At 38.5% G+C, this 27,879-nt stretch overlaps 1 protein-coding gene across 1 annotated transcript in view; it reads left to right on the top strand.

Annotated features, from left to right (window-relative positions):
- The window catches only part of LOC109932442 (kinase non-catalytic C-lobe domain-containing protein 1), a 176,718-nt gene extending 153,960 nt beyond the window's left edge, over positions 1-22,758 (top strand). Inside the window, exons 22-30 of the mRNA XM_048609238.1 lie at positions 868-1,015; positions 1,905-2,087; positions 2,402-2,617; positions 6,986-7,068; positions 9,476-9,626; positions 11,808-11,930; positions 13,761-13,820; positions 19,276-19,430; positions 21,165-22,758. Coding sequence (XP_048465195.1) covers positions 868-1,015; positions 1,905-2,087; positions 2,402-2,617; positions 6,986-7,068; positions 9,476-9,626; positions 11,808-11,930; positions 13,761-13,820; positions 19,276-19,430; positions 21,165-21,396 — 1,351 coding nt within the window. The 3' untranslated portion in view covers positions 21,397-22,758. The remainder of the gene's footprint in view (positions 1-867; positions 1,016-1,904; positions 2,088-2,401; positions 2,618-6,985; positions 7,069-9,475; positions 9,627-11,807; positions 11,931-13,760; positions 13,821-19,275; positions 19,431-21,164) is intronic.
- The last annotated feature ends 5,121 nt before the right edge of the window (positions 22,759-27,879 follow it).

The raw sequence follows: 27,879 nt of genomic DNA, 5'->3' as shown, positions 1-27,879 counted from the left end.
TAAGACGTTGATGAGGCCACATTTGGATACTGTGTGCGGTTCTGATTGCCCTACTATAGAAAGGATAGTATTAAACTAAAAATAATGCAGAAAAGATTTACTAGGGTGCTACCTGGACTGGAACGTTTGAGTTATAAGGAGAGGTTGGATAGACTAGGTCTTTTTTCCCCGAAGAGTAGAGACTGAGGGTTGATCTTATAGAGGTCTGTAAAATCATGAGAGGCATAGATGATGCAGATAGCTAATAGCTTTTCCCCATTGGTAGGAGATTCTAAAACTAGAGAGCATAGGTTTAAGGTGAGAGGGGAGAAATACAAAAGAGTCCAGATGGGCAGTTTTTTCACACAGAAGGTGGTGAGTTTCTGGAACAGGCTGCCAGAGGTAATAGTGGAAGCATCATTTAAGAAACATTTAGACAGGCACCTGGAGGGATATGGACGAAACCCAGGCAACTTGGACTAGTTAAATTGTGAAAACTGAGCAGCATGGGCAAGTTGGGCTGAAGGGCTTGTTTCCATGCTGTAAGCCTCTATGACTCTATGACTTGTGATATAGCTCCAGAAAGGCACTAGGCTGAATGTTAAAAGTCTTTGGAAATCACTTAGCCCAGTCAAATTGAAACATCCTTTTTCTTAATTGTGAGAATTTTGACACTCAGCATTTGCCTTTAAAACATCGAAAGTTTGTAAGCCTGCATCAGAGCTTTCTCTTGACATCCAAACTATGATTCAATCAGTGACAAGCATATAAAATATCTATTGAATTGTATAATTCTTACCCTTTAGACTCTTGTAGATGCCAGGATGTCATGTCCCCACTATCACTAATTTTAATCAAACACTTTTACAATTATTTTTACAATTTCAGTGTGAATCAAAGAAGTTCATCTGACTCCATAAATGTGTATAACCGAAGTTTAGATCTTCTTCAGGCCTGGATTGAAGAATGCTACTATATAGATTTTGCAGAAGAGACTGAAGTTTTACACAAGCTAGAAACTTTTATTTCCTCAAAGGTATTTCTGAACCCGCCTGGAATAATTCTACCACATAAAGGCATTCATTAATAAATGTGCAAAAGTGTGGGATCATTTCTAAAAGGTTGGGTGTACAGTAAATGATAATATTGAAACAATCAACAATCATATACCAAATTCACACTTGCTTGACCTCAGAAGGACCCATATTATTCCCTGAGGCCAGTATATGGAATGAAATTCAAATGTACAGCCTTCCTGAAGAGTGCAAGTGAACCCTGCCAGGTTGGCAGCTTGGCATTGGATTTGGTATTGTGCCTTGAAAGTTTAAGAATAGAAAGACTTTTTTTTGAGATTTTAAAGTTGATGCAAGAGTCAACTGGAACCTCAGTCTGCTGGTTTCTGGGTGGGAAAGCCCAGAGAACCACCCAGAACAGAAAGGTTCCACCACTGATGCCAATCTGTGTAGCAAGATGAAAGCCTGGAATGCACCCTTGTCATACAACCACAAGTTCCCTCTTTTTGAATTATGTGCCCCAAACCCCTACCCTCTCAAGCCCTGGTGGTATCATTGCTGGGTGGCACTGATGGGTTCAATCCCAACATAGTTACTGTGATCATAGCTGATTCATTTAAGACTATCATCTTTATATTCATGATAAACTTAACAATTGTTATGTGTCTTTCATCTGCATAATGCAATACATATGAAGAATTTTATTGATAAAAAATGAACAATGAAGCAGCAGTGCAAATCATATTACAACATTGTACACAATAATTTTAATGAATAGATTGTACTAGATCAAAGATTCAATATGAATCACAAAGATATAGAACTGCGGATAATTATACAACATGGATCATTGAAGAGCTGAGTAATAATTAGAATTATTAGATTTGCTTAATCTGATCTTTCTTTTAAAAGGTTACTCTATATGACAGTCGAGGTCAATATTTAATAAGTATACTTCAAAGCTTCTCTGAGAAGAAAAAGGCCCATAAGCTACCTTATAACATCATCATGTTGGAGGATTTGAGGAATGAAGAGTATAACCAATCAGTTCATTCGATGTTCAAAAAGGTTTTGGATGATGATGTTTCTAGAAAGGTATTGCACTCCTTTTTAGCTGAAAATGAATAATGTAGTGAGAGCTATTCCTCATTGTTGTACCCAGGAAATATACCTCTTCTCCATACCATGGAACAGAATAACTAGTGTGTTGTTGTGCTTTTACAACTATGTTAACTGGTCACTCTGCTGTTGTGGACTGAGGTTCTTGGGAAATCTAACAGAATTCCAACAAAGGTCAGAATTATTGAAAGTAAAACATTGTCTCATTAAAATGGATTTCATTAGTGGATCTTATAGGTGTTACACAATGTTGCTGCACATTACCTTCTATCAATCTCTTGTTGAAATAGAGCTTTAAATGGAAGATTAGTAAACGTACTGAACCTTCAAGCCCTCACCAGAAGGAAAAGTCTTACAGCATAGCCACTGCACTACCAAAGCCCTACTACACCAGCTTTGCAAGAGAACTGTCAGGACCTTACCAGAAAGTTGATGAGAAAGGACTTTTCATTTTGGCTGACTACAGTCCACAGCATCTAGCCCAGCAACTGACTTTGCTGCAACAGGTACCATTGAAATTCTCCTCATATTACCAAATAGCATTTGTAACAAAGTAAAATGTATTTTTTTAAACCTATCCCTGTTCCCCAATTTCTCTTCTGCTCTTCCCTGAATGCACTCCCAGTTACCATTCATTCAAAAGTGAATATTAAACACAGTTGAACCTGATTTTATTTTCACTTGTAATATCCAGCTTCAAATGGGAGTTTGTCCCTACCCTAAGTCAATTGTACCATTATCTCAACTTCTCTTTACAACTATGATGATAAGAACGTCGGAATTGCTAGAGGTCAGCAACCCAAGATTCATCTCATTTTCTTTCTGCAAGGCCCAGAATTACATGTTACTGCAATTGTGGACTTGACCAATGGCAATAAATATCTACCATTAAGTCTACAACAGATACAGATATGAGGCATGGAAAAGACAAGTTTGGAAAGTTTTGGGAACTTTAAGTCCACAGACATCTATTTTTCCCTAGCTTGGTATATGAACGACACCTATCATCTCAAAGCAACTCAAACACAGGACACTCAAAAGACAAGCATGATAAAAATACCTGCACTTCAGAAGGACTAACTCCAAAGGACTTTGAAGTATCTTGAGGAATTGAAGGCTACCATATAAATCAGCGTTCTCTATTTAGTCATGTTATTTTTCTTGCTTATATTAAAGATTTGCTCTTCTTAAATTAAAGATCAATGCCACAAAAATTACTTGCTCTTTGGTTCTATTGCAGGAGATCTGGACAACACTGAAAAAGAGACTGATAGGAAAAGACCTTAGCCAGGCAGGCAAAGCTAGAAGCATAACTTTTACACTAAGCACTTCTTTCTGTAGTGTTTTAAACTAACTCACATTTGTATTTCTATACTAATTGCGGTTGGGAATTCAGACTCACGTCTCTGTTGATGAATCCAGCTTATTGTATAAATGGAGTAAGTTCTGCAGCAAAGGGATTGAGAAATATTACAGATTCTTTCTTAGCAGAAAGGAAGGACAGAAATAAATACAAATCTTCCTTTGAGTGGAAGCGACTGTATAATATACATCAATCTAATGAGTCTCAGTGGTATTCTTTGCTGCTTTTTCCTGGATTATTCTCATTAACCTCCCATGATATCCTGCTGCTGCAACATTTCTTTGAATATTTGTATGCCATCAATTGTAACCTATACCAATTCCCAAGCAATCTGTAGCTTTTTTTTGCGTTGTACTCTGGGTCTTCATTACCCTGAATCTCGGCCAAACCTTCTGCGCGTTATTCATGTTCTGGATGAGCTGACCTAACATTGATCAAATCTGCCTGTTGGAATCACCCTTCAAATAATGAGCCTGATTATTATTACTTGTATTCATTAGGTGATTCAAATGGGACATGAGTCCTTAATTAATACTAATTGATTAAATTATATGTTTAATTAATTAAAACTCACCTCCTACTTTGTGAAGTACTGTTCTATAGTTTTCATTGAAGTGAAACATAAAAATTGAATTGCATCAGTTGTCATTTGTATATTTGTCATCATGGTAGGGTCTTAAACAAAAAGATATGTACCAATTTGACCTTGTCTGATGAAGATATATCTGATCAAGGCAATTTTGGTAGAAATACCTTGGGGGATTTGATAGACCTCCAAATAGTGAGAAGAACATAGGAACAAACCTGCAAAGAAATCACAAAGATATGCAAAACTTAGATGGTGATGATACTAGGGGACTTCAATTGCCCAAATATGGAATGTGTGCTAGTCATTTGCAACAGTATGTGTCAAGTGCATTTTCATGATCCACTTTGCTCATGCAAATAGGGAGCCAAGTGGCTAAGACTGTCCTACTATACACAGCTTCTACATAAGTTAAACTGCATGAGATCTCAGAAGAACATTGGCCCTCAGAGATGAGATTATGTAGATCCAACTGGTATGCGAGTATGCTCTTAAATCCAGCAGTCAGGTCTCAATTGTAAATTGTAAAGTACACGTCACCTTGTTGATCCTCTTCAGAAGATTCAAAGACACTGGGATGGAATCTAATAGGTCCCTGGTAATCACTTTAAACTATCTCTTTTGGCAACTTCTCTGCACTCCAAACAAAGGTGCTCCCACACTTTCTACAGGTCAAATCATAAGTCCAAGAGGGAAGTGAGAACAATGACTAGCCAGTGGCTTCAAATCCTGCCAAGGCCGAGCAGTTAGAACAATGGAAGCGAACATGTCAGCTTTAGCAACAAATTGAGAAGGTACATCATCCTCCTTGAAGTGAGGGAACCAACACTGAGGGGAATAGCAGTTTACAGGTTAGAAGCCCAGCTTGATTGGTGTAGGGCAAGGTGCCACAAGTTGCTTCTGATAGTGGAAAGAATCATTGCATTCTATTGATCAGTTGCCATCAGCCTAAAGGTGGGCTGCCCCAGCCCGAAAGGGACTGACTTGCCAACATCTGCCCTCCTCAATGAGTGTGTGAGGGTGAGGGATTCTGTCCTGTGAAGTGGGTTTGTGTTTGGCACATACTTAGGGGAATGAATACTCACAATCATAAAATGAAAGCTGAAAATTCTCCGGCTTGGAAACTGGAACACCTATGTATCTTGCATGCGTGACGACTTGCATCCAACAGACAAAGCATATATGGGGAAACAGTGGTATAGTTGCCAGGTCCTTGGTCGAGTAATCTAGTAATCTCTGGAGCGCAGGCTGAAATGCCACAGTTGGAGCTGGTCGAATTTCAATTTAATTGATTAAAACAGAGACCATGAAACTATCATTTGTCGCAAAGGACATACCTGGTTCACTAATGTGAATCAAAGAACTGAAAATATGAAACAAAAACAGACATTGTTGGAGAAACTCAACAGGTCTGCCAGCATCTGTGGAGAGAAAGCAGATTTAATGCTTTGAATCCAGTGACCCTTCATCAGAACTGGATCTGAAGTTGCTACCAATCTGTACCATGATCTGTTCTGAAGAAGAGTCACTGGAATGGAAACTTTAACTTTGTTTTCTCTCCACAGATGCTGCCAGACATGCTGATTTTCTCCAGCAATTTCGGTTTTTGTTTCTGGTCTACTAATACCCTTTAGGAAAAGGATTCTGCCATCCATACTTACACGTGACATCAGGTCCACACCAAGGTGATAGTATGTTTAGTGCCCTATAACAATGATCTATCAAGCCATTTAGTTCAAGGACAGTTAAGGATGGTCAACAAATACTGGTTTTGCTAGCGATACCCCCAACCCATGGAAATTTTTTTTTTTGAAAAGATGGCTTTGATCAATTATTGGCTCTCTAAATTTATCATTGACATTGCTGCACTCCAAGAAACTAGATTAACCAACATTGGATAAATAACAGGAGCCAATTAAATGCTTCTCTGGCATGACATAAGTGCATATGACCACCATGACTATGATGTGAGCTTTCCTGTCAACAATAGATTGTTAAATTGAGATATAAAAGCGAAATACTGTGGATGCTGGAAATCTGATACAAACACAGAATATATTGGAAAAGGTCAGCAGGTCTGGCAGCATCCGGGAAAGCAAAACTGAGTTAACATTTTGAGTTTGCTATGACTCTTCTTCAAAGGTTAGTTCTTAAGAAGAACCATACTGAACTTCAAAAGTTAACTCTATTTCTGTTTCCACAGATAATCAAGATTCTTGTTAGAACCTCTGAAAACTTTTAAATAGCTCTAAATTAGAAAGCATCAGTAATATGGTCAGGTGAATACTTCTACTTTACTTTTTCTACTAATTAAACTGCTGTAGTCCACTAGCTTTGGACTAAAGTGAGAATGTTTAGACTGGAACTAGCATAGTTAGTATTCTTTAACAGGAGTAACTAAGGATCATAATCTAAGGGAAAATCACGGTAGCAAATGTTGCACCTGCGATATACTCCTTCTGGGTTAAGCAAGAGGTCATGGACATTTCTAGTATCCCTGGCAACCATCTGTGCAGGAAGTGTGTCCAGCTGCAGACCACTGACTAACTGAATTTCAGATCACAAGCTGCATGTAAACTGCGCAACCTACCCCATTCTGGTGGCAAAATTTCGCAGTTATTTATGGGTTCCTTAGCAGAAGCCTGAAACTACTGCAAAACTCTACATTAAAATTTTTAAAAATTTTTTGCCTTATAGCATATTCTTCTGTTTTATGACACTTATCTGTTGTGTGTTCTGATGTGAACAAAAAACTCATTTAGATGGTTAGCGTGTCAAGATCATGTTTATCATTCACGCATTTAGCTATGCTAAGAATTTAACTTTCTCTTTAAAATGTTTTAATCTTTGTAGTGCAAATCAATATTTGAATATTTATCAATATGACTGAAACTTTTGGTTCATCAGTGTACGTTCTCATTTTAGGAATTGTTTCAAGATTGCCACCCTGTCCATTTTCTGAACTCAAGAGCTTTTGGTGTTAAGGACAAACCTACAACAGTCCTTAAGTGAGTACCTTTTGATTCTAAATTTTGCATGAATGTGTCAAGGTCTCATTAGGAATTTAATCACCAGTGTCGATTCAATAGAACTGATGGTGTGAACGAAACTATATGGCATTGGCTTAGATAAAATCATGTATTTCAGGTGTGGTCATGTTTGCAAGAAAATATTCTCATTGACCAGATTGGAAAACGTCAGAAATCCTTAGTGAGATTCTGCAGTTTGCTATTAAAGTATCTGAATCCCACCCCACGTTGGATTGTATTTAGTTTTGTCCAGTTTTCTCCGACTGTTTTTCTGATGCATGCGAAAGTCAGGTTCGCCTTTTGAAGACCCACAGCCTCCCACTGCATCATTTATATTGCCAACCTGTTTGTAAGTGTCACAGTATTAAACTGTTTAGCTACGAGAGCTGCCACACTTGCGATCCATACCTAAGTAGTTTTCTTCTCAATGAGGATGTTGGCAACAACTCCATAATGACTGAAGATTAGAATATTGATTATTTGTCCACCTCTGTAGTTCAGATTCCTGAGTTGAATAATACATCTCAATTTTACATCTTCTGAATGTATTGGCAGGCGTAAAATTGAGGTATAAAGTTGGGTGTCAGGGGAAGTCACTGTGCTTGTTACCTGCCTGCCTGGTAAATCACTTACATTAATGTCCAGCTCCAACTATCCTTGTTGGGAACTTGCAGAAGTCCCAGCAGCTCCGGAAGGATCCTCTCAGACGGACCCATGCCAATTAACATGTTAAATCAGGTTAGAGCGTTCCACTTAAGCAGAGAGTGCCTTGTCCTTGATTTTTCAGTCAGGGAGCCAGGGCCACCATTTATGGGTCAAACTAACTAAGTTGTATAGTTGCCTTACCTCACTTAATCAGCATTCCAGGATGTAGCAGCACTTGAATGGAATCTTAGGGTCTGGCAGCATTGTATGTTCTTGAACAGTTATGATATATTGCATTATTAAGCCATTTTTATTCTATTTCTAACTTCTGAAATTTCAAACTGTATTTGTATGCAACACATTGCTCCATATAGCCCCAATAGTGTCTTCACTTGCCTTAATATTTAGCTATATTATAGCAGGCAATAAAGAATAGATTTTTCAGATTATTACAGCCACCAGATCCCAGGCTCCTTTGTTTTCAATACCTGACAGAATTATCAGTTTCTAAATAAAATAATATTTCCTAGCTCTTTTCGTGGAGAGGGGAGTATTGTTATCATTAGAGATTTTAAAGTATCCTCCAACAAAGGCTCCAACATATTCATGAGCCTTTATATTACTATCTGCAAGTTTCTTGAGGTTTACCTGCATTCTTAAATCCACAAGAATTTGTCGCATATATCAAGACGTCGTGTGGCCCTTTAGATAGTGCCTATACTCATTTTACAGACCCTTTAGGCTATAATATGGGAGGAAACACTAACCACCACACTCAACTTTGGTGCTGAGTTAAGCACCAATCTGAAATACAATTTTATTGCAACAGCATATTACCTTCTCAGTGTGTGCATTTTACAATTGTCATGAGATGAAAGCTATAAAAAAAGCTGTTTGGAAGAAAATACACGTTCTCATAAAGTCTCATTCAGATTAGCACTTAAACCAGAAAAAGCACAAAGTTGTGCCCAGTACTGTCATGTCAGACATCTTTTCCTGCTGTGGGAGTACCCATGTTATCCATGAATGTGCGTGAAGAGAGATTTTAAATGTAACTAACTTGCTGAATTCAATGTTTTGAAAATTTCAAAATGGCTGCATGGTTGAATGTTTTTGAAAATGTAGTAAGACCAATACAGAGATTTATTACATGCTGTTCAAACCACAAAGTGATATCAGGGTTTCTACACATATTCATGCACTGTGTGGCCTTTTAGAGAATCTTGCTGAAATCATATCTTTGCAATCCAGAGGAATGAAACGGTAAAAACGCCACACTAATCCATATTACGTGAAATTCTTGTTAATGGCATCTAAAGGAAGATTTTGGCTTCTTGTGAGATGCACAACTAAACAATAACAGCAGATGTTGGGAGTTTCATGATATATGGGATTCAAGGTGCTGAAAGTGTTCAGCATTTGAGCTGCATTAAATTAGATTTTGGACACTGTCCACTGTAAAGATTGTTATTATTAAAAACATAAGTCCTTTCGTTCTTAATTATTTCAGAAGAAATTTCTTGCAAAGCTCTAGTAACAAGCCAGAAATTTCTGACATTATTAAACCTTTATTAGGTTTGTAACAAATCTGGTTAGGCCTGTGTTCATTTAACTGAAATTGATTGTAGTGGCCTTAACAGCAAAATAAGAGATTCGCAGTACCTATTTGTCCTTAATATTGAGTACAGCAGAGATCAACTAATATAATTCATAGAACAGGTTTCAATGTAATTATTCGCAGACCAGTTTCTTCAGAATCAACATTCACAGAGGGCAGCAGTTTGTTTGTGCCAGATTGCAGACAAGACCAGTACCTTCTGGACCTGATTAGGTATGCAGACTACGTTAGTCACTGGGTCTCTGCTGAAGTTGTTACATGTGATACACCCAAGGTAAGCATTCCAATTTTATTTAACATACAACTTTGTGACAGGAACTAATTTATCATTTGTAACCTCATTATACTAATAAGGGTATGTTCGAATGATAATGTTCTGTATTTTTTGTGTATTTTCTCTCCACCTTCTAGCAAAATGATTAAACAACGTGATGAATCATCTCAGGTCCTTTACACATTTGAAATCAGTTTTAAATTTAGTCAGAATTTGTTCAGTCAAAAGTTAATATTCATTGAGGTGCAACATCAGGTTCAACGGACTCCATGTAATGGTCTTCCCAGTGTACCCAATCATTTCATTCTTGACACCTTTTTCATCCTTTACATGCGATCACAGAGATGGGGTGGCACAGTGGCTAGCGCTGCTACCTCATAGTGCCAGGGCCCTGAGTTTGATTCCAACTTCTGGTAATGGCCTGTGTGGAGTTTGCATGTTCTCCCTGTGTCTGCGCGGGTTTCCTCCGCATGCTTGGGTTTCCTCCTACAGTCCAAATATGAGCAGCTTAGGCGGATTGGCCATGCTAAATTGCCCATAGTATCCAGTGATATGCAGGCTAGGTGGATTAGCCGTGGGAAATATAGGGGAGTGGGTCTGGGTGGATTGCTCTTCAAAGGGTCAGTGTGGACTCAATGAACAAAATGGCCTCCACACTGCAGAAATTCAATAGTGATCCTGAAATATTGGGGTGTCCTTTCAATCTCCTATCATAGCTTTGGCTGTTTACATTGTTATCTTAACATTGACAACAACACATTCTCTAAACCAACATAATGAGTAAATGTATTTTTACTCCTGTTTTCTCTTGTTATATCATTTGGTAAAATTTTCTGATAGTGCACCAATTTTAGCATAAATGTGCCAGAAGATTATTGTAAATTTTACTAATGTCCTTTAGGGAAGGAAACTGCTCTCCTTACCTGGTCTGGCTTAAATATGACTTCAGGTCCACAGCAATGTGGTTGACTTTTAACAGTCCTCTGGGTATTTAGGGATGGACAATGAATGCTGAACGAGCCAGAGATGCCCATATCCCATGAACATATATTAAAAAAAACCTGTCCTCAACTTCAAAGGAATATTTATATCTTTTATTCCTACTTAGTTTCATGCAATTCTTTCAGATCTCCTGCTTTAAGGTATCTGATCACCTGTGGGCTCTTTCCGTGACGTGTTCATAATTGGTATCTTCTTTAAATAAATGCGAGTATCTGGTTTCACCAGAAATATGCTGGCATTTTTCCATTACACCTGTGACAAGTGCCTTGAGAACTTGGTCTGAAAGTTAGTCTTCTTGAAATTAGTGTGGAAACACTGTACAGAAAGTAATCAGGAGAACCAGTAGAATGTTCTCCTTTATTGTGAAGTGAATTGGAAACAGCAGTATTCTTCAGTTAAACAGGGCACTGTTGAGACCACAGCAGGAGTGTTGTTCATCTTATCATAAGAAGGGTAGAAGTGGGTTGTAAGTGTTTAAGAGAGGTTTACTAAACGAATACCCGGTGGATTGTCTTAGGAGTAAAGGTTGGACAGGCTAGGTTTATATTTGTTGACGTTTAGATGAGTAGGTAGCGACATAATTGAAACACGGGGCTTCGAAGGGTCTTGTCAGGATACTTATGGAGAGGATATTTCTTCAAGTGGGAACATCTAGAACTAGGGGTCACTGTCGAAAAACTATTTAAAACAGATGAAAGACAAAAGAAATGTTATCACTGAAGTTTTAGAACTCTTTTCCTGAAAAGATGGTAGAAGCAACATCTATGAATATTGTTAATGCAGAGGTAGATATACTGTTGATAAGCAAGGAGCTGAAGTATTATTTGGATAAGCGGAAATCAGAGCAGCCATGACCTTATCATGGTGCAATGGTGGAGCAGACACGACAGGCCAAAAAATTTACATCTGCTCCTTATTTGTACATTTGTATAAATTCTTAATGCTTATGCTGATTCATTGGATACTTGAGAAGTTTTAAAGTATCTTTATCATTATGCTTCATGATTGACAGATAATTTGTTGCCTCCTAACAGCAATATCATATTATTGGAAAGCAAAGACATTAAATTTATCAAGAAAACTGTAGAATTGATTTGGAAAATGTCCGTATCAGTTGTTCTTCACTCAAAGGAAAAATAATAATCTTTGAGATGTATTTATGTTTATTATCCTTTGCAGGCACAATGTGCACTACTATCAAAATTTCTATCAATTGCAAAGTTTTGTTATGAATTGAGAAATTTTGCCACAGCCATGCAGATTCTTAATAGTCTGGAAAGCCTGATAGTGCGCCAATTACCTGTAAGTAATTACTGAGATTGAGAAAGTACCTCATTCAGCCTTGTTTGATCAGTGTTGTTTGTGCATGTTTAATTGAAATGTCCTCCGGTACTCTACATTTCCTGTTGGATTTATTTATTACATCCCTCACAACTTCAACCACAGCCAGATCACCACAGATTTCTTTTAATCAGAGGAGCACCACTCACCATCACTACTGATAAATGATGCATCTTATTTCCAGTGCAAAAGCAGATCTATCCTATTTCAGTCTGATTCATGATTCGTGGTAGTGGTATACTCTCTGAACATATACTTCTCATCTTAAAATGTCAGCATCACCACTGCCATTAATATTAGATGGCATTCTCCTAACACATAATCCGGAACTGTTTATACACGATAAAAAAAATACTTTGATATCTTACATTGTTAAGTCCGGGGTGATGATTTCAAAGAAGAATCAGCATGGGTTCTTATTTTAAATTGCTTTCCCCTACATCTACTAATAATTGTACCTGTTAGGTTAGCAGATGATTTTGTTCAGCTGTAATATTCCCAACATTTTTAAAAAACCTGCTCATACGGCTAGAATCCACAGTCAACCCATTGTCCTGATGGTTGAAGTAGTAGAATTAAAAATCTCATGACACCTACCGCAATATAAATTAACAAATTCTGGAGAGGTAGCTTTGAAAAAATGGTTAAATTTGACATTGCATACTTAAATGTATCTGACACAAGATGAGTGTGTCTAATTGAAATTCAGTCAATGATATTTTTTGCTTTAAACTGCATTCAAAATTGAACCTTCAGTTCAATATTTGCAGGAAAAAGTGAATGTCTCTGAGAAATGGATCACAAACATTGAGCAAGGTTCAAAATTTAAAAAATGTTTTTCTTCTCCTGAGCATATGTATGAAATAGACACCCAGAGAAAGTAAGTGATTCACCATCCACTTGCACACTTAAAACGAAACTGGATTGATACCTGTTGACTAACAAAGCTGGAATTTATGGAGTTCTAACAGGTCTATTGATTTTTTTTTACCTCTTCATGGTGAGGGCAGTCACTGATGGATACTGTATAGAGTAAGTATATGTGACCAAGACATTTTCGCAGTCTGCACTTCCTTATTTTAGAATTTTAAGCTTTGTGCATGGTTTTATTCTTTTCGGTTTCTAATTGTGCTTCCCTTATTTCCCAAATCATTTATCCCCAAGACCCTAGCGAAAACGCCATGATAGAATGATAATCCAATTGACAGGCTGCTTGTGAGCACTGTAAATTCAGCTCTGTGACTGGTTGAATGACCTATCCCCACATCAGACTGAGCTGCTATTGGTTTTCTTTCAAAGTACAGCCTTGAATTACGTGCAGCCCATAATCGCCAATCCTGTAATACACTGCTAGTTTAGATTTTAGATTCAGACTTTATTGTCACGTGTACTCAAGTGCAAAAATACAGGAGTGCAGTGAAAGTTTTCAATGTCGCCATATACAGCACCATCTTAGGTACAAGTACCATGGCACAAAAATTTAAAAACAAGGTAGTAAGAAATAAGGAACAAAATCAAAAATTATAGAAATATAGCTAAAAATGCAACCATTGCAGTATTTCTTAAGTGCTTAACACCTGTAGTTGGGCGATAGGTGGGCCTCTTAATTATTTCCTGTATCTACATATTATTAAATACATTGTTAGTCACAACAAATGAATGACATTTTTGTGACATGTCAGAAAATTGGGAAAATAAACCTAAACCTTTCATTCTTTACTAACAACAGCATTCTGCTATTTGTTTCGAAAAGTTATTGCAGTATTTTGAAACTTGCTTTCTTATTTTCAGTCGTGGAAAAGCTTGTCCTCAAAGGCATTGGAAATCATGGAGGAGCTGACTGCTGTACAGGTATTATGCTCAAAAAATAGTTAGAAATCAAAAATCCTCTATCAACATGATTTATGTGTTTATATGTAATATTATTGGAGAGAGATGTGCTAGTGAAAATGAACTAACTGCCCTGAAAAGTTCATTGGCTCATTTGAGTAATTATTCCTTATTTCCCAAAGCAACGTTATGCTTGCACAAGGAGCTAAGTGCAATCGGCTAAACATTTTTTGACATCAAGTTTAAATTACCAAACTATGTGCTTAAAACTTATTGCCTGTTTTGGGACAAATATTAATTTCAGCCTTTATCAAGCTTTAAGATCATTTCAAAGATGTGTCAAGATTGGCAGTGGGAGAAGTAAAAGGCATAAATTAAATGCAGTGCAAACTAGTTTTGAGGCTGAAGAAAATTCTGACAGCAAATGACAGAATATTACAACACCTACCCTAAATTCAATAGATGACTAACTGAACTGTGTGAATTAAGTGTGAAGAACTTTATCCAATTTGTAACATTAGCGCACTTCTGCAGATTTCATGACAGCAGATTGGAAATGGGCTCAAGGCTGTGCATATTACATGACCTCTGGGAAAAAATAGATGCAAAAACACTTACAGTGATCTAACGAGTAGGCAACATCCTTCAATGTCATCCATAGTGTGCATGCCTCTCAGGTTGCTCCCAACAAACTCCTGTTCCATGCAATTATGCAATTCATTTTTCCGTCTGATGAATTTCCAGGCCGCTGGAATCCAATTCTGCAAGATAAAATGTAGAATCTAAAGTCTTATCACATTGTTAATTTACACGACCCTAAGCTACATCTGTGGTCAGCTTTAATGGCCAGTTACAACCAATTAATGCCCCATTCCTGCAATTTCATCAGATGGTGTAACCACAGGCGCTAGACTGTTAAATCAGTGTAGGCTAAGACTTTCAGAGGTGCATGAAAGCATCTCTAGATAAGCTTGTTTGGGTCAGAAGGGAGGTCTCTTCCTTATTCCTCTGAAAGAAGATGTTCTGCCTTGTACAAGTAGCCTGGCAGGGATCTTGCAGGGAGTCTACCAAGTCTATCTTTGATCACTGGGATCAGATCATTCGTCCCATTTGAATTGTTAGTTTTCCTTATCCATGTAGATGGAGATGAGTGAGTGTGTCTGATTGGTCGTGTCTTTTTGTTGCCAGTTGATGTTTGTGTACTCTTGTGGTTAATTTCCTTCCTGTTTGTCCAATGTAATGTTTGTTGCAGTCTTTGCAGGGAATCTTGTATATGACACTGGTCCTGTCCATAGTGGATAGTGGGTCTTTGGTTCAGGTGAGCAGTTGGTGTAGGTTTGATGTGGGTTTGTGTGCTACTCCGATGCCCAGGATTTTCTTACCACCAAGTCGACAGTTACATTTCTCCTGTGGATGATGTCCGAGGGTTCAATGTTCAGAGTATGATAGAACCTGTGTTGTTCAGAGGAAGGTTGTGGGGGTGAGCACTGTAACAAAGGGCTTTTGCATCAGGTCTCAAATGCCAGTAACATGTGGTGCCAGCACAAACATAGCAAACATCATTGCATTATTTTGTCATAATCCCAGCTGGTGTTACTACTGGACAGGTCAGATCCCAGAATGAAATATAACTTCATAGATTATGTATTATTTTAATGTAACATAGCAGTCTTTCACTGAAACATAAGCAAGGCAGGCTGCAAATTTGATTTTAACAATAAACAGAATTTTAGTACACATAAGAAAAAATATAATAAAGCACAACAAACCAAGACATCTAAATATCAGTTCTGAGGAAGGGTCACCAGGCCCGAAACGTTAACTCTGTTTTCTCCTCCACAGATGCTGCCAGACCTGCTGAGCTTTTCCAGCAACTTTGTTTTTGCATCTAAATATCACACAGTTTGAAAGGTTTCAAAACACATGGCAAAACAAAATCCCATCTTGTGGTTGGTTGGCTCACCGAGCTGGTTCATAGTTCTGCAGATGTTTCATTACCCTGCTGGGTAACATCATCAGTGCAGCCTCCGATGAAGCGCCGTTGTGTTTTCCCGCCTGTCATTTAAACTCTCGTGTCCGTTAGGCTGGATTACCTCACTCCCGGTTTTCCTTCGCAATGGAGTGTATATGGGGTCTAGCTCTATGTGTTTATTGATGGCTTTCTTCGTGGAGAACCAGGCCTCTAGGAATTCCTGTGCTAGTCTCTGCTTTGCCTGCCCCAGGATCCTGCTAATGTCCCATTCGAATTGCTAGTTTTCCTTATCCATGTAGATGGAGATGAGTGAGTGTATCTGATTGGTCGAGTCTTTTTGTTGCCAGTTGATGTTTGTATACTCTTGTGGTTAATTTCCTTCCTGTTTGTCCAATGTAATGTTTGTTGCAGTCTTTGCAGGGAATCTTGTATATGACATTGGTCCTGTCCATAGTGGATAGTGGGTCTTTGGTTCGGGTGAGCAGTTGTTGTAGGGTTGATGTGGATTTGTGTGCTACTCTGATGCCCAGTGGTCGTAGGAGTCTTGTGGTTAGTTCCAATGTGTTCCTGATGTAAGGTAGCGTGATGAGTGTGCTGGGGCGTGTAGTATCTTCCTGGTGTCGATCACGTAATAGGCATCTTCTGACCCAGTTTTTTGGATATCCATTGTCCTTGAATACCTGGAAGAGGTATTCTTCTTCTTTTTGGCGTAGCTCTTTGCTGCTGCAGTATGTTGTTACCCATTTAAATAATATTCTCACGCAACTTCATTTGTGTGTGTTAGGGTGGTTGCTGTTGAACTTCAGTGCTTGATCAGTGTGTGTGGCTTTCCTGTGTACCTTTGTTAGGAATTTCCCGTTGGTCCTGCGTTCCACCATGACGTCCAGGAATGGGAGGTGTTTCTTCTTTTCCTCTTCCCTGGTGAATCTGATCCTGGAGAGTGTTGTTTATTAGGTTGTGTGTCTCCTCTAGTTTGGTCCATTTAATAATGACGAAGGTGTTGTCCACGTAGCGTATCCACAGTTTTGGTTGGATTAGCGGAAGGGCCATGCTTTTAAGTATCTGCATCACTGCTTCAGAGACTTGAAAGCATGGCCCTTCTGCTAATCCAACCAAAACTATGGATACGCTCCGTGGACGACACCTTCGTCATTATTAAACTGGCCAAACTGGAGAAGACACACGAACTAATAAACAACACTCTCACTGGGATCAGATTCACCAGGGAAGAGGAAAAGAAGAAACAGCTCCCATTCCTGGATGTCATAGTGGAATGCAGGACCAACGGGAAATTCCTAACAAAGGTACACAGGAAAGCCACACACACTGACCAAGTACTGATTTTCTACAGCAACCGCCCTAACACACACAAGTGAAGTTGCATGAGAACATTATTTAAACAGGCAACAACACACTGCAGCAGCACATAGCTACGCCAAGAAGAAGAAGAGTACCTCTTCCAGGTATTCAGAGACAATGGATACCCGAAAAACTAGGTCAGAAGATGCCTATCATATGCAAGACAACAGGAAAGTACTACCAACCCCGACACACTCATCACGATACCTTACATCAAGAACACATCTGAACTGACCACAAGACTCCTATGACCATTGGGCATCAGGGTAGCACACAAACCCACATCAACCCTCCGCCAACTGCTCACCTGAACCAAAGATCCACCACTCACTATGGACAGGACCAATGTCATATACAAGATTCCCTGCAAAGACTGTGACAAACATTACATTGGACAAACAGGAAGGAAATTAAACACAAGAGTACACAAACATCAACTGGCAACAAAAAGACACGACCAATCAGACACACTCACTCACCTCCATCCACATGGATAAGGAAAACCACCAATTCGATTTGGACAACTCCAGGATCCTGGGACAGGTGAAGCAGAGACAAGCACAGGAATTCCCAGAGGCCTGGTTGTCCACTAAGAAAGCCATCAATAAACACATAGAGCTAGATCCCATATACACTCCATTGTGAAGGAAACCGGAAGTGAGGTAATCCAGCCCAACGGTCACTAGAGTTTAAATAACAGGCGGGAAAACACAACAGCATTTCATCGGTTACCCAGCAGGGTAATGAAATGTCTGCAGAACAACGAACCAGCTCGGCGAACCAACCAACCACAACATTCACAACCCGAGCTACAAATCTTAAAATCCCATCTATGTCCCAACACCACTGCTGTACAGGTAATCAACATCAACAAATTTGACCTAATGGCTTCTCCTCAGTTCTGGTCCCGGAGCTGTGATGCCTTTTCTTTGATTATTTACACAACGAGAGTTTAGACTTTCTCAGCCCTGAACAATCTGCAGAGTTCTAACCAAACACCTCTAGTCTAGACATTTTCTGTAATTACAGTCTTTTACAGAGGTAACTTAATCACTTAACTGGTCTAATAAATCTGCTTTATGTTTTGGAGAGACTCCATATCCATCCTGCCTTTTGTTTTTAATTTATTCACGGGATGTAAGTATCACTGGCTGGACCAGCATTTTATTACCCATCTGAAGTGTTTGTTGAGAAGTTGCTGATGAGCTACCTTCAACGGTTGCAGTCTATTTGGTGTAGGTACATCTACAATGCTGCTAGGGAGGGAATTCCAGATTTTTGGCCCAGTGACACTGAAGGAACAGTGATAGATTTCCAAGTCAGGATGGTGAGTGGCTTAGAAGGGAACTTGCATATGGTGGTGATCAGATTCAGATCTCCTTCAAACTGCTAAAACAAAAACTTACCAATCTCTGGGTTTTCCCAAGCTGGAATCACTCCTCCATTATTCCAAACCCAAATGTAGGCTGATGTCTTTCAATGTTTTCTCCCTGCTGTCATAAAATCTCACAATATTACCAAGCTTCCGTGAACATTCCAGGTAGCACATATTGGTTTAAAATCATGGTTCATTACAGTGCTCATTTTTAAACTCCTTCACAAAAAACTGACCAACATCCATCTGTTACTCGTTTAAAGTGCAAACTCTTCAAAAAATTATTGGGAATATATATAAATCATACCAATTATGTGACAATTTCTAAACATTTATTGTATTCAAAAGATTAAAACAGTATTGCATACCAATCGAAACATAGTTTGTGATTCTTTGCAATTGCCAATAACTAAGAAAATGGTTGACTCAAAAGAAAAAAAAATTGGTTGGGCTCAAATAAAATGAATTTTGTTAATTCATTTTATAGCAATTTAGTGGCCATGGATTTTATTCTGCTCAGCCAGGGCATTCAGTCACTTTGTTCAGCTGTGTTAAAGCAAATAAGTACCATTTATCAGAAGTTTTATACTACGGATGTAAGAAGCATATTTTTGGGAAAAATCTCAAACTTGGCTGATAATTTTACTTTCCTGTTTTTTATCAGCATCACATGTATCTCCTTTTAATCATGAAGCAAGCAATAGGAAAGGTTTTGATATAAATAAACATGAATTGAATGAGAGTAAGTTACTTTTGATGTGATTTATCAGGTTTTCTTGAAGAGTGACAGCCTGTGTCTGATGGAGGGAGATAACTTCAGGAAGCCAACAATACCTTGCACTCGTATCTTAGCGATGCACATCCAACAAATAGAAATAGGTGCTTTTACTATGGCTAATGGCACTTACAAATGGCCAAAACTGAGGTGAGTATGACAATCTTAAGCTTATTATGTCATGAACATTTTCATAAATGCTAAGTTGCTCTTCCTCGGGATGTACTTTTATCTTGTGCAAATAGCTATGTTTATGCAGTAAAATGAATTATTGTTGAATTTTTCACAAAGCTGCTTTCCTTATCTTAAATTTTTAAATTTATAAATCCAGGAGTTCAACTTTAAACCTATCCATGAAAATTATTGCTACCTGATTGTTTGATTATACTAAAAAAAGCCCCCTCAAAATATAATAAGAAAATAGCTTAGACCCTAACTTTTTCTTAATTTAAGGATGTGTAAGGCATTGTGTTCCGGATGTAATTCAACCAGACAAACTAGTCAACTTTAAGCAAAACACACTTTATTTCAGAATAGCCTTTATTGTACACAAAATTAAAATACAGACAAAATAAAAATAAAATAAAATAATTTTTTAACATAAATCTATCTAAATGCTCAACAAAATAATATGTATATATACATATTAACTACTACTAATTAACTGTTCCAAAATAGTAACATCCCATATATACACCCTTGGCAAAGACAAATTCAGTAAAACAGATTGTCTCACATGCAATTTGAGCAGCAGAGGAGAACCCAGGCTTTTAGAAACAGGAATAAGAATTGACACATCCAGCTTCAAGACCCCAGCAACTGCAGAAAGATAAAACTAAAAGTCCTGGTTCTGTGGGAGCTTGAACACACCCATTCAGGCTGCTTCTATGGTTCCAACTTAAAAAAAAAACCAAGGCCTCACAAAGTCTTTACCTTATTGGCTTTAGGCAGACTTCCTGGCACCTCTGTCACAACCTTTCTTCATAATAAAAACCAGGCCAAAACATACCTCTTAAAGCCATAGTGTGATGCAAGCTTACATTTTCAAGCTACCAAAACCCAGTATTGTATTATTTTTCAGAATATTCTTCCTGGCTGTCGTGGCCTGTTAGCTAGAAGGCATGTAGAGGTTCAGTGTAAGGTCAACAGTTAATGTTCAATTCCTATTCCAGCTAAGGTTGACTTGAGACTTGCCACCTGACAGCGAAAGGCAATGGCAAACCCACACTGATAAAAATGTCAAGGAATACAGCATGGAATAGTTTCAGCAGACAGTGAATTGAGGATCTGCTTCAGGCAAAGCACTAATGGAGTGAATTCTGCCAAGTTCTTCAAAGTTATAAGAACATTCTTAGGGTTGCAGTTCTGCTCAGAGACAGGGAACACGAATTACACCTGTTGTCAAGACCTGAAACCACTCTTGGAGGCAATAGTCATTAAGCTGGAATCCTCCCTATCCAGTTAAGGGTGGCTGGCAGCTCTCAAAGCTGAAGGGTTAATCAGAGATTAACCCTCTACCTCGCCATGACCTTAGCTAGGCTTTCCTTCCAGACTACCAATATCCAATAATTACATGCTCCTCCTTCATCCCACAATACTTCCTTCTGTAATCTAGAGAGTCTTATACAGTATGCAAATTGGTGAATATAGTAAAACTGGACCTATGGCCGAAGGAACAAATGAGTCTTACTGTCCTCATTCCTGTTAATAGAAATTTTCATAATCTACTGTTACTTCACTCTGAGTTTTGAGTATTCAGATGGTGGTCTGTAATAATAATGGTTCTGCATCAATTTCTGGTATCAATCGTGCTACTTTTTTTAAAAACAAATTATCTTCGAATGTTTACAGTACTTACTCGAAAATGTTTGGGTTTCTTTTAAGGAAAATAGCCAAGGTGATCAGTCAAATTCGTGCATTTCAAGAAAAGCACTACATGTTCATCCCTGATTTGGAACTGCAGGCGCATCTGAGGCAACAAATATCTCATTTCAGTGAAGTGGATATCCATGTTCTTGCTGCAGAAAACAAGACTAATTTTTACCAATTGCCATCTGAAGGGCACTCACGCAAGATACATGATACACTTCGTAAGGTGAAAGCAACCTTTCAGTAATACAGTCAAACTACATACCTATTCTTCAAAATGAACTTCCATTTCTTTTGTTTGGAAGACTAACTGGCAGTGTCTTCCTGAATGTTCCATCAACTTGTATAATTAGTCGAAAGATAAATTTATATAATGAAGAAACAAATATTGCTTTTACAGATTCCTTTTATGTTTCCTAATAATAAGTGATTTGTAGGAACACATTATATTGCACTTTTATTATCCAGTAAAATTGTATCTAATTACAAGCACCAGTACTTTAGAAACTAAATCAGTCTTTTTTTTCAATATAGAAAAGCAAGTTCCAAACAATTTAAATTTAGTATGTAAATGCTTCCCTGATATTATATTATTTTATAATTTAATCTTGCTCAGGAAACGTCTAAAATATAGTCATCAGTGTAGGCATCTATCTTTATTCTATCAAGGTCAAGAGCATTAACTTTGGAATGGTTTGGTGTGAAAAGTGTCCTGTCTTTGTACTGTATATTCTATGTGAAGTCCACACATGTATTCTTACATTTCTTTAGTTGATCCTTTCTGTACTTTCAGTTCAAAAGTATCAACGGGAGTTTATTTGGGTAGTGCATGTAATAATGATAAGTTGCTGAAACATAACTGGAAATCCGCAACTTTGTGAGTCATTTAAGGATGTTGTTTGGCAGATGTATTTTGATTTTTTTGCCAAATGCAATGTTGGAATTTTATCATGAAGTGAAGTTATCTGTTAAAAGCGTGTGTTATTTGGAGCCTACAGTTTCATTTTGCATATCGGCTTATTAATTTATTTACTACGTGATGTGAGAATATATTGAGCATATTTTCTTTGATAATGTACAAATACTTGCTAAAACAATTAACAATTGCATTTTGTATTTTATTTGCCGCATGATAAAATATCACAGGAAAGTTTTCCTGTATTCTGCACTTCTCCCACCTGAGAGATTGGAAGGCAACTCGCTATAAACTCTCAGTCAGTGCTATTAGGTAAACTGCTTATATGAATGACATGGATCAACCATGGGTGCAATCACTGACATGTAATGAGAGGTACAGTAGATAGAGGGAACCAGCAGGGTCTCTAAGGTAGATAATGGCATTTCGGTAATAATGGATGGATGGTGTTATGGAGGTTTGCTGGTGAGGTGGAGATTTGCTACCCAACTTCTGTGAAATGTTCATCAGGATTGCCACAGCGACCCTGCCTGCAGCTTTCGATACAAATTAAGCATCACTTTAGCATTTCAAAATACCAATGGTTCTCTTCCCAGCTTCAGAGAAATGTTCTCTCTCAACTCAGTGGGTCTACAGAGCAGTTCAACTGGGAGATTGTTATGTGGGAATTATAAATACAAAATAATGTTAATTTATTATTTGGCATTCACTCGGCTTCAGTGTAAATGAAATGTGCATTTTCCTTATATCATACTTCTTAAATAACTTCACGTTTATTCTGTAACCAGAAAGAAAATAATTCACATTGGTATATAGTATCACAATAGTCTTAGGAAAGCCACAATAAAATATCCTTACATAATAGCTATAGTTACTTGGACTTGAGGCGGCATTTAAAATCTCCAACTTGAACATGGAACTTAAAGTTGATTTCAATGAAAAAGGGTTTGATTCGGTGAGGAAGACACACATACAAGTCAGGAGTGTGATCGAATACTCCTCGCTTGCCTGGATGAGTGCAGCTCCAAAAACACCCAGGAAGCTCGATACCATCCAGTACAAAGCAGCCCACTTGATTGGCACCACATCTACAAACATTTACTCCTCCATGACCGATGCTGAATAGCTCAATAGCAGAAGCGTGCACCATCTACAAGATGCACTGTAGAAATTCATGAAGACTGCTTAGTCAGCGCCTTCCAAATCCATGACCACTTTCATTTAGAAGGAAAAGGGTAGACGATACTTGGAACAGCACCAACTACATGTTTTCTTCCAAGCCACTCACCATCCTGACTTGGAAATATATATCCGTAGCTTCAGTGTCGCTGGGTCAAAATGAAACCATAAGATTGAGGAGAAACATAGGCCATTCAGCCCATCTAGTCTGCTTTGCCATTCAGTGAGTTCATGGCTCACCTGATAGTCCTCCACTTTTCTGCCTTTTCCCATAACCTTTGATTCCCTTGTTGATTAACATTCTGTCTATCTCAGCCTTGAGGAAATGACACAGCTCTCTGCAGTGAAGAATTCCACACATTCGCTACACCCTGAAAAAAAGAAATTCCTCCTCATCTCTGTCTTAAATGTGCAACTCCTTATTCTGAGATTCGGCTCTGTTGTCCTGGACTCTCCCACAAGGAGAAACAACCTTTCTGCACCAAACCTGTCAAGCCCCCTAAGAATCTTGTATGTTTCAATAAGGTTGTCGCTTAGGGCCCAATCCACTCAAACTCTCCTGATAAGACAGTTCCTCCATTCCTGGGATCAGCCTAGTTGACTTTCACTCAACTGTCTCCAATGCCAATGTGTTAAAACTGTTCACAGTATTCCAGTTGTGGTCTGACTAGTGCCTTGTATAGCTTTAGTAAAACCTCTCTACTTTTAAACTCCATGAAGTAAAGGCCAACGTTCCATGTACCTTCCCAATAAAATTGAATACGAGATTTTTATATTTCATGCACAAGGTCTCCCAAATTGATGTGTTCGACAGCTTTCTCCAATCTTTTCCCATTTAAATAATATTCACCTCCTCTATTCTTCCTGTCAAAATACATAACCTCACATTTTCCCACATCATATACCACCTGCCAAGTTTTTTGTCCATTCATTTAACCTGTCCATATCCCTCTGCACACTCTGAGTGATCCTTAGCACTTGTCTTCCCACCTATTTTTGTGTCTTTGCAGATTTGGCAACAGCACGTTCACTTTTCTCATCCAGGTTATTAATATATATTGTAAATATTTGTGTCTATAGTACTGTTCTCTGTAGCACACCACTGGTTAGAGGTTGCCATCCTAAAAATGCCCCCTTATCGCAACTCCCTGTCTTCTATTAATTAGCCAATCCTCTATCCATGTTAATACACTACCTTCAACACCGTGGGCTCTTACTAAATAGCCTAATGACTGCCACGTTGTCAAATGCCTTCTGAAATTCCAAATATATTAAATCCAGTTATCTATCTTGCTTGTTACCTCCTCAAAGAATTCTGGTAAATTTGTTCAGGTATGAATTTCCCTCTGCTTGATCATGTTATGTATTTCTAAATCCTGGAACTCCCTGCTTAACACCATTGTGGGCTTACCTACAGAACATGGACTTCAGTGGTTCAAGAAGGTGGCTCACCAATACCTTCTAAGGAGCAACTGGGAATGGGTCATAAACACTGGCCAAGCCAATGACACCTTAATCCCATGATTGAATAGAAAAAAACTATTGTGAGTTCACACTTCTCCAGAACTGCAAAAAAATGTGTCATGGCTCCAATGTCAGACTACCAGAGAATTGAATTGAATTTGGATTATCCTAACCCAAGTCAAAGACATACGTGAATAAAGTTAATGTTCACCTAATGGAAGATATTTAATGCTATCCCACAACATGAGTTGGAGGTGATGGAGTGCGGCTGGTTTCATTAGGTTTCCCACAATGCCATTTGAGGCCCTTAAGTGTGTAATTAATGCCCGGTTAAAAGCTGATTGAAGTATTCTTGTATTCAACCAGTGGCAGCAGGGCACTGGCTGCACAGAAAGCTATGGAAGTCCCTCGTTCAGAAGCACTCAGAGCCTGATTGAGGGAACCAGCTTAAGGAAGGAAGGCTGTGCTCTGTCTTCTGACCTCCTTTCTCCCTCCTACTTTGCTGACTCCTTTCTACCAGCTCCTATCTCGCCCTCACTTAACAATGACCTGGACCCATTGGCAATTGTGTGCCTTTGGTGACTGCAATGTCACAATGGCCTGTGTTTGCCTAATGGCACTGATGGCAATGAAGAACTGCCAAGCTCTGATTATTTGACAATTCGTGAGGGGCAGGTGGGATTTCCACGATGATGAGTGCCCATTGCTGGCCACCCATGTTCCTTGCTGGCACTTAATATATACATATGTTTCTTATTCATTTTGTTTTACTTGACGGGTTAGATGCTGTGAGGCTATTACTCTTGCTGAGAGTGTGTAACCAGAGGGCAACATCTCAGGTTGAGGGGTCACACTTTTGGGAAAGTGTTACGAATGGCTGTTTTTTAATCAGTTTTTTAAAAGGAGGGTGATCAACTGGAACAGACACAATATTTGAAACAGACCAGGATGGAGTGGCTTTTGAGAGGGCCAGATTGTATGAGTGAAGAATTGTAAAGTTTAATGACCTATTGTGTCATGAACATGCAGGGAGAATCAATGGGACTTGGCTTGATCACAGTTGCTACTTGATGTGCGTTATATGGTATTGAATCACAGTCTATCACCTATATGAACCAAATGTTGATTTTAGGGATTTAGAATACAATTATAATTGTTGATTGTATTACCATTGTAATATTGTAAAATTTATTATTGTTTGTTTGAAACCTTAGAATCTTGTGGGTTTATTCTCTTAATAAGTCCCCTCGATTTCATACTGTTATTTTTCAAGTACACAAAGTAGCTGGTCCTTAGCTAGATTGTAACAAATTTGTGATCTGGTCTGGGATCATGACACATGAAATGCCAACCCAACTCTGAGCAGACATGGCCCTCATTTCCATGCTCGCTGACAAATTTGCATTCCAAAAAGAAAGACTCCATCCCTGAAGGGAAACCTATGGGCCATTGGTTGAAAATTCCCAGCCCTGAAACACCTTTGGGAAAAATTAGGAACAAAAACAGATGTTGCTGGAAATGCTTAGCAAGTCTGGCAGCAACTGTGAAGAGAAAAACAAAGTTAACATTTCAGGTCCGGTGACCCTTCCATAGAACCTCAGAATTTTTCCCCAGGAAAAATTATTGGGAACAGGGCATCCTTGTACACCAATTGTTTATTTGCAGCAAGCAAAAGGGATAAAAGTACAAGAACTAGCAAATTTGAGAAAAAAATTTCAAAATAAACATTTTAAAAACATGCAAACAGAAACAATAAATATATACATTAACGTGAAGGTTTATACATTGTGGCACTGATTTTTCACTGGTGGTTGCACCAGATGCAGATATTTATTTGGTACGTTGACATGAAAAATGAGATCAAGAGCCATTAGGCTAAGTCAGAATGGCTCTGGAGTAGCAGTTTCATCTCCAAGTTATGAAGGTCATGGATTCAAGCTGCACTTCCAAGACTTGACCATATAACCTTGGTTGATACTCCAGTACTTTATTGGAGATGAAATACACTGCCAGAAATACCAACTTTTAGAAGATCTCAAACAGAGGTCCTGGTTGTCCTGAAAGGTGGGCAAGATGAATTCCATAACATCATTTGAAAAATAGCAGGTTAGCACACAAATGCCCAGGCCAACATTCATCCTTCAAAAGATCGTTGCTAAACATTTCGGGTCATTTATCTTCTTGCTGTTTGTGACACCTGTACCTGTGCAAATTGGCTGCCATGTTTCCTATTTTACAACAATGGCCACCTTCAGAACTAATTCATTGGTGTTAAAGAGTTGTAGAATGACCCAAAATCATACATGGCATGATATCATTGCAAGGCTTCCTTTCAAACTTTGTTCATTTGCATTTCAAGTTGTGAATTAGCAGAGACCACTCTAATACCCTTAAAAGGTGATAATATGTACATTCAATGTAAAATGAAGTGAGGTGATATTATGGTGGCCCTCATTTGTTGCAGATCAAATTGTGGCTGATCCTATCTAAACTGGGCATTCAAGTTTACAACATTGTTCTTGAAATGTTACCCTGCTTAAAGAGGAAGGCAGTATTGATAGTAGGTGAAAGGCATCAAGGCGTCTGTGCTAATGAATGTCTTAGTGGAGTACTCTGGCAGAAACTGTTGAAGACAGCTGGGAAATTCTTGGATTGCACCATACCCTGAGCAGAATGGAATTCCCATATCATTATAAAATGCTACTTAGAATATAAAATAGAAACATTTTTGGATATCAGTGAAGTAATTCAAGAAGGAAAAGACCCACACATTGTTACCCAGTTGCAATGACAACATGGATCCACAACACTTTGCTGCACCTCACATAGTTCAAGATAGAGTTTGTGCAGATCTATGTAACTATGAGCTGTACTCCAGGGCAGATTCAACACTGTTGCTGGCAATCATGATGACCAATACCTTGAATGTTCTTTGGCTGTAGGACCCTTCACAGATCCCATGGGACAAGGGCAACATCAATTAGCAGTGCATTCATTCATTTTGGTCATTGAAGCCTTATTTGAAGGAACAAATGCTCATGGAAACAAGAAACTCAAACGTCACAGTTTATTCAAATGACTATATTCCCCAAAATGTCTTCTAGACATGGTCGGCACAACATCGTGGGCCGAAGGGCCTGTACTGTGCTGTTACTGTTCTATGTTCTATGT

Source organism: Rhincodon typus, chromosome 20 (assembly GCF_021869965.1).
Source record: "Rhincodon typus isolate 14 chromosome 20, sRhiTyp1.1, whole genome shotgun sequence".
Taxonomy (NCBI): Eukaryota; Metazoa; Chordata; class Chondrichthyes; order Orectolobiformes; family Rhincodontidae; genus Rhincodon; species Rhincodon typus.
The sequence above is the reverse complement of the archived record's forward strand: the minus strand, read 5'-3'. Positions and strand labels throughout refer to the sequence as shown.